The 15,193-nt window shown below is 35.6% G+C and overlaps 2 protein-coding genes across 2 annotated transcripts; one reads left to right on the plus strand and one right to left on the minus strand.

The window, feature by feature from the left end:
- Positions 2,294 to 3,486, plus strand: LOC109947807. The gene is made up of 3 exons (XM_020558974.1): positions 2,294 to 2,611; positions 2,718 to 2,777; positions 3,114 to 3,486. Exons 1-3 carry the CDS (start codon positions 2,326 to 2,328, stop codon positions 3,320 to 3,322), a joined length of 555 nt encoding a protein of 184 aa, XP_020414563.1. The 5' UTR covers positions 2,294 to 2,325; the 3' UTR covers positions 3,323 to 3,486.
- On the minus strand, positions 5,443 to 11,959 carry LOC18790674 (protein PAF1 homolog). Its single transcript, XM_020558958.1, has 12 exons — positions 10,471 to 11,959; positions 9,891 to 9,959; positions 8,882 to 8,989; positions 8,607 to 8,787; positions 8,440 to 8,516; positions 8,242 to 8,361; positions 7,770 to 7,875; positions 6,735 to 6,821; positions 6,569 to 6,637; positions 6,411 to 6,482; positions 6,132 to 6,275; positions 5,443 to 6,023 (listed from the first exon to the last, which is right to left on the minus strand). Exons 1-12 carry the CDS (start codon positions 11,352 to 11,354, stop codon positions 5,886 to 5,888), a joined length of 2,055 nt encoding a protein of 684 aa, XP_020414547.1. The 5' UTR covers positions 11,355 to 11,959; the 3' UTR covers positions 5,443 to 5,885.

The raw sequence follows: 15,193 nt of genomic DNA on the forward strand, positions 1-15,193 counted from the left end.
CAAACACATAAACCACCAACTAAACAATGACCACAAAGAAAACTCCTAGCAAACACTTTTAGAATGCACTTTATTATACCACTAAGATTTAAATTATTAAATATAATAATTTCACTTTCCATACCAAAAGAAAATAATCCACATGGGTTACAGTAGGACCACAGACCAACATTACTTACATAAAGGCCACTGATGACAACCAGAAAACCACAAATATGTGAATTGGGAAACCCTTATCCCCAAAACTTCAAACTCAGAAGCCTAACCCCAAAAAAAAAAAACACCATATTAACATTGTATTCCCAAAATATACGAACTTTGAAACCATTTTCTCAAAAAAATCGAACTCAGAATCCTAGCCCCCAAAAAAATCGATATTAAAACCCTAATATCCAAATATGTGAACCTGGAAACCCTTATCCAGAAAAAAAAAGTCAAATAAAACTTCAATCCCCACATACCGTAAACTAGGTCGTCCTCTCCAGGTGGTCGTGAATCCCAACTCATCCTAGCCTTCTATCTATCAACTCTATGTCGTCATCCTCTCCAATGAATGAAGGAAATGAAGTGGAAGAGTTCACTTTCCTCATAATATTGGTGTGGAAGATTTTTTCGTTTCTGGTGCTAAATTTTTGGTTTTATGGAAAAAATTTCATTTAATTTTGCGTTGGAGGGCATGAGTTCATGATAGAGGGTTGAGTAGGAAGATACGGTGAGTGGGGAAATAAGACATGAGGTGAAAATAGCAACACTCATCTTCATTTATGATGAATATTGTAAGGACAAAAATGTTAATTCGTTGTATGTTTTTGGATAATTTCATTTCGTTTTTTAGCATTGAAAATTTATGAGTTTGCAGCACAACAAACTAGATCATCACAGGTCATAAATACGAGGTTGGTGTTGACTGCACAATGATGTGTGGTGTCCTATAATCGTAGATTTATGGTGTTCACTGCACATGTCCCGAATGCATAAATTTTCAAAGTAGAAGACTAAACAAATTATCCAAAAGCATATAAAAATCTTACTTTTTAGAGTTATCATAGTTAGTGATAACCACAGTCTTAAATATCGATATTAGTGGCGATATTTTGTCGATAATATCGTTTTTTTGAATGGACGATATTATAGCACATATTCATTTAAATTTCGTCAATATATCGATATTTTCGTCGATATTATCGCGATAATGTCGGAGGCAATAATTTTCTACTCGTTCATGCTTTATTTGGGCATTATATCGCGATATGAAACTAAAAAATAAATGAAAATTGTTGAGAAATGGCGGTTTTCTGCACAAGGGGACTCAAACCCCTCTCTCTCTAATCCTCCTACTGAGCCTTATCCAACATGCTGCCAACGAGTTTGTGAATAAAGCTACGACATGTAATATTTATATGGTCTTTAAAATTTCTACAAGCTAATATTATCTAGGATAAATTTTCATTAAAAAAAAATCCCTAATGATAAATTTAGGCATATGTTTAATGTTATTTATTATTTTATTATGAAGTTGTATTTTTTTTGTTTTTGGTTATATATTATGGAGTTGTATTATTATTCACTATTGAGTTTTAATATTATTCATTATATGTGATACTAAGTTTTAACGAATTCTTTCTATGTGGTACTAAGTTACGTACTCATATATTTTATTTTTATTTTTTTTCCAAGCTCATATATATTATCATATGTAATATATTGTAGTACATTATTATAACTAAAAAATTATGGTGTATTTAATTTTCTTTCACTAATTACTACATATTTTCTAAAGACACAGTATTTATCAGGTCGCTACATAATCAACTTAAATCACTCAAACCCACCATGCCATGCATTTTATATCAATTTTTTGTGATAAAATAATAGACAATTGACTAAATAAACATCCTCTAAAGTTACAATAAAAATTTCCAAATTTTTCTCACAATTTCAGTGATTTTTATTCAATTTTTATCTATATCGATATTTCCATCGATATATCCGTATTTTTGGACCATCGATATTTCCGAAATCTCGATATTTTAGACCTTGGTGATAACTAATTTTTTTACTATAAATAATAATTATAATATACGATTTTTGATGAAAATAATGTACTTAAAATTGTGAAAATAAAAGCTCGTCCTTTAAATAATAAAAAATTAAATTTAAAAAAACCTTCACTGTTTGGTATGCTTTACTCACCGGTCGCATAACTGTTAGGTACACCTAAGTTAACGCAAATACCACTGATAGCATGCAGTCGTGAAAACCACTCCAAATTTTTTAAAAAAAAACCCCAAATTAGAGATTGGATTTGATCGTGAGCGCATTGTGATGCTTCCCTTGATAGCTAAGGGTCATCTCATACCATTCTTGGCACTCGCAAAGCAAATCCCAACAGGCCATGCTCCTTCCAGCCACGGCCAATTGGAGAAGGAGGATCTCCGTCTTCGCCTAAAACCCGGTTATATATCAAGCCATGCTCCTCCAATTTGTCAACAAATTCTGGGTACCTCTCTTTCATCCTTTCGTACACAATGTGGCTCAGAACAATGGGAGTTTCTCCCCCACTTCCAGGCTCCACTTCACAGAAGAATACCCTTTGAGAGAATTTCTTCTGGTACTTCTGATAGGATACCCTTTTTTCATGCTAATTTTGGAGATGCAAATGATGATTTGCTTGATTTGCTAATCTTATCTTGAAGGTATTGGCTGTTAAATTTTAGAGGGACGGGTCAGCGGCCCACAACTAGCAGCACCGATATTGTTCCCATCTTGTCTTCAAGGTCAGTAGGTGTGGGGTTTTATCACAAAAGGCATCGGTGATATTAGTAGTGGAACCATTCATTATATATTGTAAAATTCTAATGTGAAACTTATATTCTTCAACACACCCCCTCACATGGGACCACCACATAGTGGGTCACATGTGAAGCCAAGTCCACATCGGAGTTGGAACCATTCATTATATATTGTATCTTATTTTGTCAAGTTTCGAATGTGGGACTTATATTCTTTAACATTGGCCATTCATTGTTTGCTCCTTTTACTAGTTTGATGTGTGAGAGCACACAGATAGCATACCGGACATGTTTTGATTCAAATATCTTCTTTTGTCACAGAACCCGTAGGGGGGAGGCTTGCACTGATAGGAAGCACTCCCATCTGGAAAGAAGCTGAAAGCGTTGTTCGAACAGGCAAGCGTCCTGGTGAGAATACCTTAAAGAGGGAGTTATGGACAAAGTTTGAAGCAGCTTCTTCAAATGAGCTTCTGTTTAATGACTTTGTAACTCATAAAGGCTTTCTTGATCGATTGGATGAGGTTTCTTGAGATGGAGATTACCAAATGGCTTTTGAATAAATAGTTTCATGATCTTAAATTCTGATTTGTACTAGGTGGTTCATTTGTATCTTTCCAAAGTATAAGGAGCTTTGCACATGTAATTTTGTATCCCTACAAGGCTACAACATCGAACCACCCTCCCCTTTCTTCAATATTTCCTAAACCCTGAAACGTCTCTATTCTCTAGCAATGGCCGAAACCACCGAATTGATTCAGCACATTGAGTTGTATGTCGACACGTCTCGCTCTCCTACTGAGCTGGTTCACACTCCATTCAATTTCTACTCGATTTTTTTAAGTGAAAAGTCTACTAGTTTGAGTTCCTTAATCCTGTGTTTGGCTGCTTGGAAAATTAAGGAAAACAAATGTTAGGAGATGTAGGACAGAAAGTAAATTCTTGCTCTACATATGCTCTATGAAGGGCTATAAGGTTTAGGAAACTTGTGAGTTTAAGACTCAGTATTCCAAATTGGGTTTTGAAAGCCTAAAGAGAAAAGGGAGTGGGTGTTGGTGAATTATGAGATATAGTTAAATTCTGGGCAGATTTATGGGCTTCTGTCACTTCAGATTTCAAAAACTATTCTTACTCCACTATATTGAAGAATATGGCTGCTGATGTGATGTGAAGTGTATTTTTTGCGACTTGTTTTCTTTGGGTCTTTCTGGTGTACCCCAATCTTCTTTATACCAACTTTGTTCTGTTGCTTACTTGCGCCCTTATAAGTTCGGCCGCGCCTTTTTTCAATCTCTTTCAGGCATCAATATTAATTTAAAATAAAAACTCTTTGACGAATCTTTTTTTTCCGTGATTTTTGTTGAACCGTATGTAATAAAATACATCCAACTATTGTGTTTTATGGATGACCAAGGTAGCCGTATTATGAAGTAATGCTAACTGATTTTAAACAGTTTAAAATTAAAATGATTATCAAACAGGCCTTCAATTTTTCCCTTCCAAGTAAGTTTTTGATCTTACTCTTACAAATTCCTCACAAGGCCTTAAAAATCTCAGGCTCAAGAGTTTTTGGTTTTTTTTGTTTGCTTACATCGTTGTCATTTTCTATTATATAAACCTAAAAAATACAAATATAATATAAGAAAAATTAGTATATCGTGAAAAAAAAAAAAAACTTCAATTTATCTATATATATAAAGCAAAAGGCAGAGAATGGTGAAACATTCAAAATACCAGAAAATGCCCTTGATTAATGCAAACATTAAGAATTCAAATTATTAATTAAATGAGGATAATATAGTAAATTCACACTTTTTCATATTTAAAAAAATTAAAAGAAAAAGAAAAAACAGATAATGGATCCTATTTTTATGGAACACAACTACCCAGTATCTTTTTTAATTCTAAAATAAATTTACTTAATTTTTAAAAAAAACCTCTCGCAAGCGCGTGCAGAGAGGCTAGTATATAAAAGCAAAAGGTAGAGAATGGTAAAACATTCAAAATACCAGAAAATGCCCTTGGTTAATGCAAACATTAAGAATTGAAATTATTAATTAAATGAAGATAATATGGTAAATTCACAATTTTTCGTATTAAAAAAATTAAAATTAAAAGAAAATTCAGATAATGGGTCCTATTTTTATGGAACACAAATATCCATTATCTTTTTTAATTCTAAAATAAATTTAAATTTTTTTTAAAAAAAACTTCTCGCATGCACGGAAGCGCGTGCAGAGAGACTAGTATTTAATATGTCTCATTTTCGAGTTGAAAAGTAATGGAACCCAAATCAAGATTTTCTCATTTTCGGGTTTATCACTCAACCGTGACTTGTTGTGTTAAGAATTGTCACTATTGCTGTTATTTTATACCATGCAATGCAAGATGGACTGCTTATGCTCATGGACATTTTCAGAATGTGCAATGATTCGGACAATTCACAAATTGATAGTGCAGTAGAAATCTAACCGTAAAGAATGGAATATATTCATAACAAAATTAATAAAAATTTTTTTTTTTAGTACAAACAATAGTCTAAATTATAAGAGAAGAGGATTTCTCACACACACAACTATGATGCCATCGGGATTCAAACTTGCGACCTCTAGTTTGCAAGTCAATGCCCTTTTTCACTGGGCTAGACCCTGGCAACAAAATCAGTATTCAATAGAATAATAAGCACACAATTTATTGCTGAAAATCAGAGGAGAAGCTAAACAATATTAATTGTAATACCATTATCTAACCAAGTAAACAGACAAGTTAGAACTGCTGGGAAAACCCTATTCTTTTCTAGATAACTTGATAGAACTTTACTCAAGGCCAAAACATTCTAACACGTCTAATTTCTTTACAAGGTCTCTTTTTCATCTTACCCTTTACATGGTATCTAAGGGAAAATGTTTTCTGGCTAAAGATACAGGTAGATGTTTGAGGTTCGAATGGACATCCCAAGAAGAAGCGGCCAAATTAGTTCACACTTGCCTTTACATCAAAGCAGCATCCGATCGCAGTTTGGGAATAATCCCAAATTAGTTGCCACCAGTCTGCAAGTCTTCAAGACAGTCAGCGCCATTTACATCAACAGATAAATTAATCAGATAAATCATCTTCAGCACCACTATATTCATCAATATCTTGGTGTCGTGCAATTTTTCGTGGTCTTTCAAGGGTATCTTCAATATCAAAGCGTCTTGTTTTCAAATTTGACACAGATCCCCTTGAATAATCCTGAAAACAGCAAGCCAATTATGTGTATATGCAATTATTCAAATCATTTGATGACTAAAACCGCATATCAAAGGAATTTAAATTTCAACAAATAGCTTGTCGTCGTACCCCTGAATCCTTTAGTTCAATTGCAGCAACAGTTGATCTCTGCCTGACAGTCACTCTTGAGGGTGCGGGAAAATGTTCAACCTCGTCACTGGTTTTTCCCTCTTTGGACCTCTTTTTCCTTAAGACAAGCTTTGTGGGAAGGGGCTGCATTGTGAATGGAAAATTTATAAAGGATAATCTTGATGAGTTGTTACGCAAAACAAAACCATAAAACAGAAGCATAGAGCAATTAATAAATGCACACGTAATAAAGATAAAAATATCGATTCAAAGGGATACCGCATAGCGTGCTTCTTCTTCATCAAATGAAACAAGGTATGTTGTGGGATCATGCACATCATCACCTCTTACCTGTTGAGACATCAAAAGGAATATCATTAAATAAGCAATAAAAAGCTAACTTAATAACTTCTCAAAACCATGGGGATGGTACATACATCGTAATGATACTCGCGAACCCAAGAATAAGAAACATCTTCAGATTCATCATAAGGATCTTTTGATAGCTGCCACAATTGAAATAAATAGTATATGAGCCATGAGATCAGCCTATAAACTGTTAATGCTAATTTCAGATTTAGAAGTCGAAAAAAGCATGTCTACCTCATTTGGCGAAGGGACCATGTAAGCCAAAAATTTCTCCGGATTAGCTGGATCTGCGCCTGTTACCTTGTAACTTTTCATAATGGCCTGTAGCAGATGATGATGGATGAGATCATAACGCACCAGTAGCCACTTATAGGATAATGACAAAATATGAAAATATACAAGTACAACAATGTATAAGACACAGACTAAGTTTGATGTAAATGACAATCTAAAAAGCCATCACATATTAAAACTTCTGTATCAGGCCAACGCATCTTTTGCACATAATATCTACTGTAACATAATATTTTTCTTCCAAAGCCAGTGTTTCTGAAAGAAAAAAAAAACATGATATTTGGATATGAACAGATAGTAGAAAGAAAGGAGTAGCATTATTGGCAGTTCTTTTTTGCCAATTCACATGGAAGGTGGATTTGGATAAACTATAAGTAAAAAGAAAAAGTGCCGCTCAATCTACAGATACATTCAATTTGAGAGTAGAACGGCCAGGAAAAATTAACATAAAGAACATAGATAAGAAAGGTTCAACTTCATGGAAACCTAGGGATATTATGTTGTGGGATGACATGATTACCTAATATGAAGGCAATTCTTTAAATTATTTTCCTAACCGAAATGAAAACTTGATTAAGGTAAAATTCATGCAATCAAGGGATAAAGGCAACTCTTAAATTATTTCCCTCTAAATGAATAAGCACCATCTAACTCACACTAACAGACAATGAAGGAATACTGCTTCAATTATGGGTATAGTTGGATACAGATTATTTTAGCTCTTTTGTTTGTTTTCCAAACCTTTCACCTAAATCAATTCAAGCAATTTTGATGGTCGTCTATTTGTTTTTTGGATTCAATTCTAATTCACTGTTTTGGGGCTTTCACTTGTTATTATAATGTGATGCAGGCTGCAGAATCCAGAAATGAAGATTTTCTTTAAATTGAAGGTTTGAGAATCTGATTTTATTTGACCAAATAAAAAAAGAGAATCTAAATTTATGACCATAACTGGTTGCATGCACCCCAACTCACTCTTGATTCATAAGCATCATGACCGGACTGGTCCAATTTGCTGTAGATTTCTGAATCAGCGGTAGGAGCACCATCAAATGCTGCAAGGACAAATTGGTCTTCATACCTGTTACAAAAGTATCATCAATAACAGCCCCAACTTAATGTGTGAATATTCTAGAATGCAAAATGATTGCCATAAATAAATGTTTTAGGTTTTCAATTATCCAGCCAACAGCACAATTGGTCATCATTGAAAAATATCTATAATCTGAATGTATGCATGCTCATGCATGAATATAGATGATTGTGATTTCATGGACTCTGAAATAACAAGCTTTTCATGAGAGCTCAAGCTTGACTTCAACCATAAGCCATTGCCACTACGTATAATAAATTTACTAATTAAGATCAGCACATAACGGGCTTGTGTACGAAAGACTAAAGTAATAAATGTTTGTCTTATTTAAACAGAAAATCAGATACTCCATACCGCTCAAAATCAGGCAACAGAGGTAGAACCTCAACAGGGTATAAATCCTTATTGGTTGCATGAACAGGGCGTGACTTGCAGGCCTCAAATGATGCCTCAATTTCCTTGATTTGTCTTTCCCTGGAAAATGATTCAGGGTAATTAATTGACATAAGTAATGGACATTGGTTATATGACCAAGGTAGGCAAAGAGCAAACCTGTCATTAAGGTTGTCCAAAATGTTGCGACCTCCCTTCATTTCCCGGAGTTCCTTTGCTTGTTTTTCAGTTAAAGACTGCAGATGCCAATGCACATACTTATAACATAGCTCACCAGTATATTTCAAGAAAGACTGCTCATCTAAAATGGAGCATTAATCAACTACCTGTCTCGCAGAGTCCATGCTAAGAGGAGATATATATTGTGTTTTAACCAGCCATGCAACCCCTTTATCGGTAGGCCGCTCTTTTCTTTTGATGCCATTCTTTTTCACAGGGGTTGCTGCTACGTCATCCCGCAATAATTCCTCATCTTCCAAAGCAAGGGGTGGTCTAACACTTGGAGGACTGATTGAACCAGGAAAAAAACAGATATTCAGTATTGTCATGCAATAAAAACTACTGATGTCTCAAAAAGGTTAGGGCTGTCGAGTAATGATACTTGTATACACTGAGGTCAAGCAGGTCAAGAGGTATCCCAAGATCTGGCTCAACAAAAAGCTTGGGCTTGTATGTTTTCTCCAGCGATGTTATTGTGTATTTTGTATATCTGGGAGAGGGAGGGAAGATTGCAAAAGTTACCACAAAATAATAATTGATCTGATTTTGGAATTTGATAATAAGATAACAAGGGAAAATAATTCTACTCCTGATCATGTATCATAATGCCATTATTTCAACAATCAGATTTGATTTCCTTAGTGCGAGCTTCAACAAAAACCAAACATGTATGCTGAGTTCCAGACTCTCAATGAAATTAAGCCATAATAATGAGTGCTAAAACATGAAAAAAACTCATCCCAGACTATCCTCTCCGCCCCCTCCAAAAAAAAAACATAATAACACCTGACCTATGAAAGTCAATGTCCGACCACCAGACCAACATTTTCTGGATATTATCTTCTAAATCAAGAACGACATGTGAACCTGTTCTGCTTGTTCATATTTTCTTGATCGGCCAACTTGATGCATGCAGTTTAACTTTAACATCAAGTTTCAGGCTGTATCCAGTCCATAAATACTGATAGGTTTGCTGCTTCACCAGACTAACAAAGTTCATTTCTAGTCTTCCATACACCCCCGTAAGATAAATGCTATGTGGCTCACCAGTAAATCGTTCTTCCCTTGTCTTTTCCATTCTTTTCATTCATCCTAAGCTTCTCCGCCTTTTGCCACAGTTACTGAAATACCCCCCTATTTGTAGAAAATAGCATATAAAAATTATCTCCATTAACCGCATCTTCCGTACAAGTGCAGTAGAAATTCATCTTCTTTCCTAAACAATTTCTAATTCCTCCATCTGAAAACCAGCAATCATATGATGCCAATTACTCATTCTTACAACCTCAACAAGATTACAAAGGTCCATGCACAAGAAACATGCATTGCATACACATACAAGCCTAAATGTACAAATGTTCAAAGGGTTGAGCAACAAAGAGATGACTTACTGATCTTTGTCTTTCTTCAAAGACATAAGCTTTGGCTGTGCACTTGGATCTGGAAGTTCATTCCGAAATCTTCAAAGAGCATACAAGTTAGATTGAAGTCATTAACGGAGTAAACAATGAAAGTACTTGACAAGCAGAGAGATGAACAAACACTATTTTTAACTAAAAGTACATTGTTCTGTTTTGGCCTGAACTAAAACAGCATTGCTTAGCCACATAGAATATATAAGATTCATCTCAAATGGTGTTTCACAATACGATAAACAAATAAAAGGCTGAATAAGAAAAGTTTGGAGTCTTATCCACCTATTATTAGGTTCAGCATACCACCAGTAGCTTTAGACGAGTTCAAAATATGGTGTCTTGCTAAAATTGGAACATTGTGTTCTAATAAACATGACGAACTCTAAAAAGTACAAGTTAAACTTAAGCTGTAAGGGAATTAATAAAAAAATATAATAAAACTGTTATTGATATATCACGTAGTCAGTTTCCATCAAAACAGGAAAAGATTAATTTCAATTAAAACAAAGAAAAATGTGTTCTTCAAACAAAGGTAAGTCATTGTTAACATACTCACTTCAACTTGCATACAAATGTTGTTGGCTTCTTCAGCCTATTTTCAGTCCTCTCGCCGCTCAAGAATGGAGTAGCCCTCCTTTCCCCCATTCGTGACCCCGCAATAGAACCATGTCCTTTCCCAGAAGACAACATCTGTGTCTTTTGCAAAACTGAATTTTGGGAATCCTTCAGCTGCTGCCTATGCTTCTCTTCTTGCCTTTGCTTCTCAAATTCCCTCTTCTTTCTCAATCTCCTCTCTTCCTCTGTCTCCACTCTCCCTGGAGGGCCATTCGCTTTCTTCACTTGCATTGAAGGAACAGGGGGCTTATGCTGTTTTTGAGGAACCCCATGATTCAAATGCCCATGTTCACCCCTCCCCGACACCGATACCTCCCTGGAAGCCACTTTTTCATGGGAACCTCTATCTACCCCACCATCCTTACTTTGTGGAGGAGGTGGTGGTGGTGAGCCCGGGGGTGGTGGTGGCGGTGGGGCAGAGGAACTCGGGGAAAAAGGTGGTGGGGGCGGAGGCGGTGGCTGCTGTAAAGGCTGGATTGGCTGGTGACTATAATGTGAATACTGAGAATTCTGGTAGTACATGGGGGCTCGGGGAGGCTGTAAAGGCATTTTATTTTGTGCCACTGGAGGAGCTTGAGGGGGCGGAGGTGGTGGGTATGAAGACTCGGGCGGCGGAGGCAGTGGTGGATAATTGTATTGTGGTTGTGGGTGAGGGTGTTGAGTTCTTGGAGGGCCGTAATTACTATGATTGTAATTGTAACCCCAATTCTGATTATATTGATTGCCTCTCTGTGGAGGAGGGGGCGGTGGTGTTGGTGTAAGAGGGTTTTGATTCGGCGGCGGCCCGAATGACGATTGGGGAGGGAACGGCCTATATGAAGCCATAGCTAAGTTGATTCTCAAGCACACCAAACAATCAACCACAACCAGAAACAACCAATTCTACGTCCCTTTCAAATTCCCTCTACGAACTGATAAAAACCCTAAAGCAGCCCGGCAAGTTTTTCTTTTTGGCCTCAAATCTCTAAACAGCCAAGAACTCTCAATTCTAAGCTACATATGCAATTACATATTTTGAATAGCTGAGGAATCATAACAAAATAAATACCAGAACCTGGAAGATAGAAAATTTGAATTGAATGGAGTTTGTATAGCTGAAACCAGGTTTGAATGTGAACCCTGGGAGAGGGATAGAAGCCCAGCTTTAGCTCAAAACCCTAAATTCTCAGCTGGAGAGAGGGTGCAAAAACCCTAAGCGAGTGACCGCAGAGAGAGATCGGAGGGAAGGAGACGATGTTCCTCTTGGTATTTATATATGATACGACGAGGCACACTCTGTTTGGTGAGCTCTCGGATTTGGTTCACCACGTCACTCTTCTGCTCTGCTGTATTTTTTGGCTGTGTTTTAATTCTACTTATCGGCTAGACAGAGCAACTTCATCATTCATCAATTTCATGATTGGCTTGGCTTCATGTCTGGTTCTTACAAATTTAAATGTCCTTTTTCTTTCCTTTTTACCCAAAGTTTTATGGTATTTGCCTCATCTTGGTAAACCTACTTTGTCTTCCTAGATACAAAAGAAAACTTCAGCTGAATTGTATTATGTTGTTCCCTTCCCTAAGACCATCTCCAACCATTGGGTTGGAAACCCAAATTTTCAGTTTTTAGTCCAAAATTCTTCTCCAACCCTTGTATTTCGAGAGGTGGAAATTTAAGAAAGGTGAAATTTGGGGTGGAATTCCAGTCCAAGTTTTGCGTGGACTAGTAATTTGTGTGGAGTTCAAAGCTCTGTTTTGCAGCCCATGTGAAAAGGAAAAAGACACATGGCAGCTTCAGGAGAGAAAGATGTTGGAATCCAACGACTGAAAAAAGCTAGGTGGTTTTTATTTATTTATTGCAGAAGTTTCTTGTTTTCATTTTAAGTGAAATTCTATTGTGCTTTGGAATTTTAATTTTCTTAGGTCAAAATGTTCACAAAATTAAATCACGAATGTTGAAACAAAAATAATATCAAGAAAAATTAAGGAAAAAAATAATAATTATGAGTTAATCATTCCTAAATAATTTAATAAAGTTGTGGACTCAAATTATGAGTCTGTAAGGTTGGAGGAAAAAAAAAATTTGAGTCTTGAAAATACATGAATAGTTGTATTTTTTAAGGTGGAAATTTGAGTTTTGCCCCCAACATGGTTGGAGTTAGAGCTAAGAGGGTGATCCAAAATTATACTTCGACTACGTATTTGAAGCATGTGATATGGTTTTTTCTTCTAACTAAAATAACGGACAAACTTTAACAAACTTTTGAATCTAACGAACTTTTAAATTATAATGTATCAAAGATGATCTTGTATACTATAATAAGAGGATACTTATGTTCCCAAATTTGGCCATAGGAGAGAAAGATGTTGGAATCCAACGACTGAAAAAAGCTAGGTGGTTTTTTTTTTTTTTTTATTGCAGAAGTTTCTTGTTTTCATTTTAAGTGAAATTCTATTGTGCTTTGGAATTTTAATTTTCTTAGGTCAAAATGTTCACAAAATTAAATCACGAATGTTGAAACAAAAATAATATCAAGAAAAATTAAGGAAAAAAATAATAATTATGAGTTAATCATTCCTAAATAATTTAATAAAGTTGTGGACTCAAATTATGAGTCTGTAAGGTTGGAGGAAAAAAAAAATTTGAGTCTTGAAAATACATGAATAGTTGTATTTTTTAAGGTGAAAATTTGAGTTTTGCCCCCAACATGGTTGGAGATGGTCTAAGAGGGTGATCCAAAATTATACCTCGACTACGTATTTGAAGCATGTGATATGGTTTTTTTCTTTCTAACTAAAATAACGGACGAACTTTAACAAACTTTTGAATCTTAACGAACTTTTAAATTATAATGTATCAAAGATGATCTTGTATACTATAATAAGAGGATACTTATGTTCCCAAATTTGGCCATAGTGGCTTGTTCCCACCAAGAGTAAATGATCTCAGTACAGTATCTACGAAGATTCAGACACAAGACACGTATAGTGCGGCAAGTTCGTTGAGAATTACAGTGCGTCTCATATCCTCCTCGAACAATAGTAGTAATTGGATAATTATGTTCCTAAACTTACACTTGGGAGGGACACACATATCGCCTTAAATATAGACCTACATCATGTCTTAAGTCTATTGATAGAACATTAAACTGCCATATTTAGCTCCAAAATCATGATGAGAAAAAAATCAAAATAAAAAGAAATTAGAATTGAAATCAATTTGATTACTAATTGGCCTAAACATTTTTATTCAACTACTTATTATTGAAATGTTTAAGTTCCAACAATTATTTTTGCAATGACAAACCCGCTACAATATTTTGCAAATTTTTTCATATTTCTAATTGCTGGTTTACACTATATTCTTAATGAAACAATTTTTACACAATATATTTATTTTCCTTCTCTAGCAAAATAAAAAAAGAGAAGAAAAAGAAGACATCTTTAGAAATAAAATAATAAAAAGTTTGTTGTAGGAGACACGAACGGTCCTAAGTCCATGCTAACATGGCCTATAGCCCGGACAACTTGATATTTTATAGTACAATATTAATATTCAGCCCACCAAAGCACACCTCCGCACACCCCATCCCAGTAACCCACAGATAATCTTTTTCTTTTTTTTTTTCTTTAGTTAACTAATCCCATAAGTGTGTAAGGCTCGTCAATGGGCTGCCCGGCCTAAATTTAACGGGCTTGGGCTGGGCCCGGCTTTAAAGAGGAGAGAGAAAATGCCGGGTAGGGCCGAACCGGGTTGTTTTAGAAAATTCAAAGCCCAAGTCCGACCCATAGGCTGGGCTTGAGAAAGCCCATCGAGGCAGGCCGTGCTAAGCCCAACGGGCCAGGCCGAAACGGGCCTACTTCATACGAAAAAAATCATAAATTTAATCATAAGAGCATTTTAGTCTAAATTTGAGATTAAACTCACTTAATTCCAATATTTTCACATCAAACTAAATTCATAAAATACCCAATAAAGTCACACAACTTAATAAGATTTTCCACAAAAATAATAAAACAAAGTATTATTTTTGAGGTTATTACATAATTAGACCGTAATACGTTTTAAGAAATAATTTTAAAAAGTAATAAGTATCAAAAGGATATATTTTTTTTAAAGGATGATATAAATAAATATGTAAATGTTTGGTAATGTGTTCAAGAAGAACATGATTATATTTGGTGGTACAATTATGTTTCGTGATATGATTATATTTGGTGATATGATATGTTATTCATCTTATTTATATATATAATTGTTGTATTAATAATTGACACAAATTAATGTGCTAATCATCCAATTATAAACTAGGAATGAGTAAAGAAAAGTAAATGAAATGAAACAAATTATATATGTTTGCGGGCCTAACGGGCCGGGCTTTTGTGGGCGGGCCGACCCGGGCTTTCTTGGGCTTAATCGGGCCGGGCTTCAGACACCCAAGCCCAAGCCTAGCCCGACCCAAGGCGGGCTGGGCCATCTCAAAGCCCATAACGGGCTGGGCCGGGTTTTTTTCCAATGGGCCGGGCGGGCCCCCATCGGCCCACAAGCCCGCGGGCCAAATGATAAGGCCTATAAGTGTGGCAGTAAGTAAAATCAAACTAACCCCACATTAATATTTACAATCCCGATCTCTTGGACCACAGGAGTCCAAGAGATTTGTGGTCACTCACCGTTGGATGTAGAT

The sequence above is a fragment of the Prunus persica genome, chromosome G1 (assembly GCF_000346465.2).
Source record: "Prunus persica cultivar Lovell chromosome G1, Prunus_persica_NCBIv2, whole genome shotgun sequence".
Classification (NCBI taxonomy): domain Eukaryota; kingdom Viridiplantae; phylum Streptophyta; class Magnoliopsida; order Rosales; family Rosaceae; genus Prunus; species Prunus persica.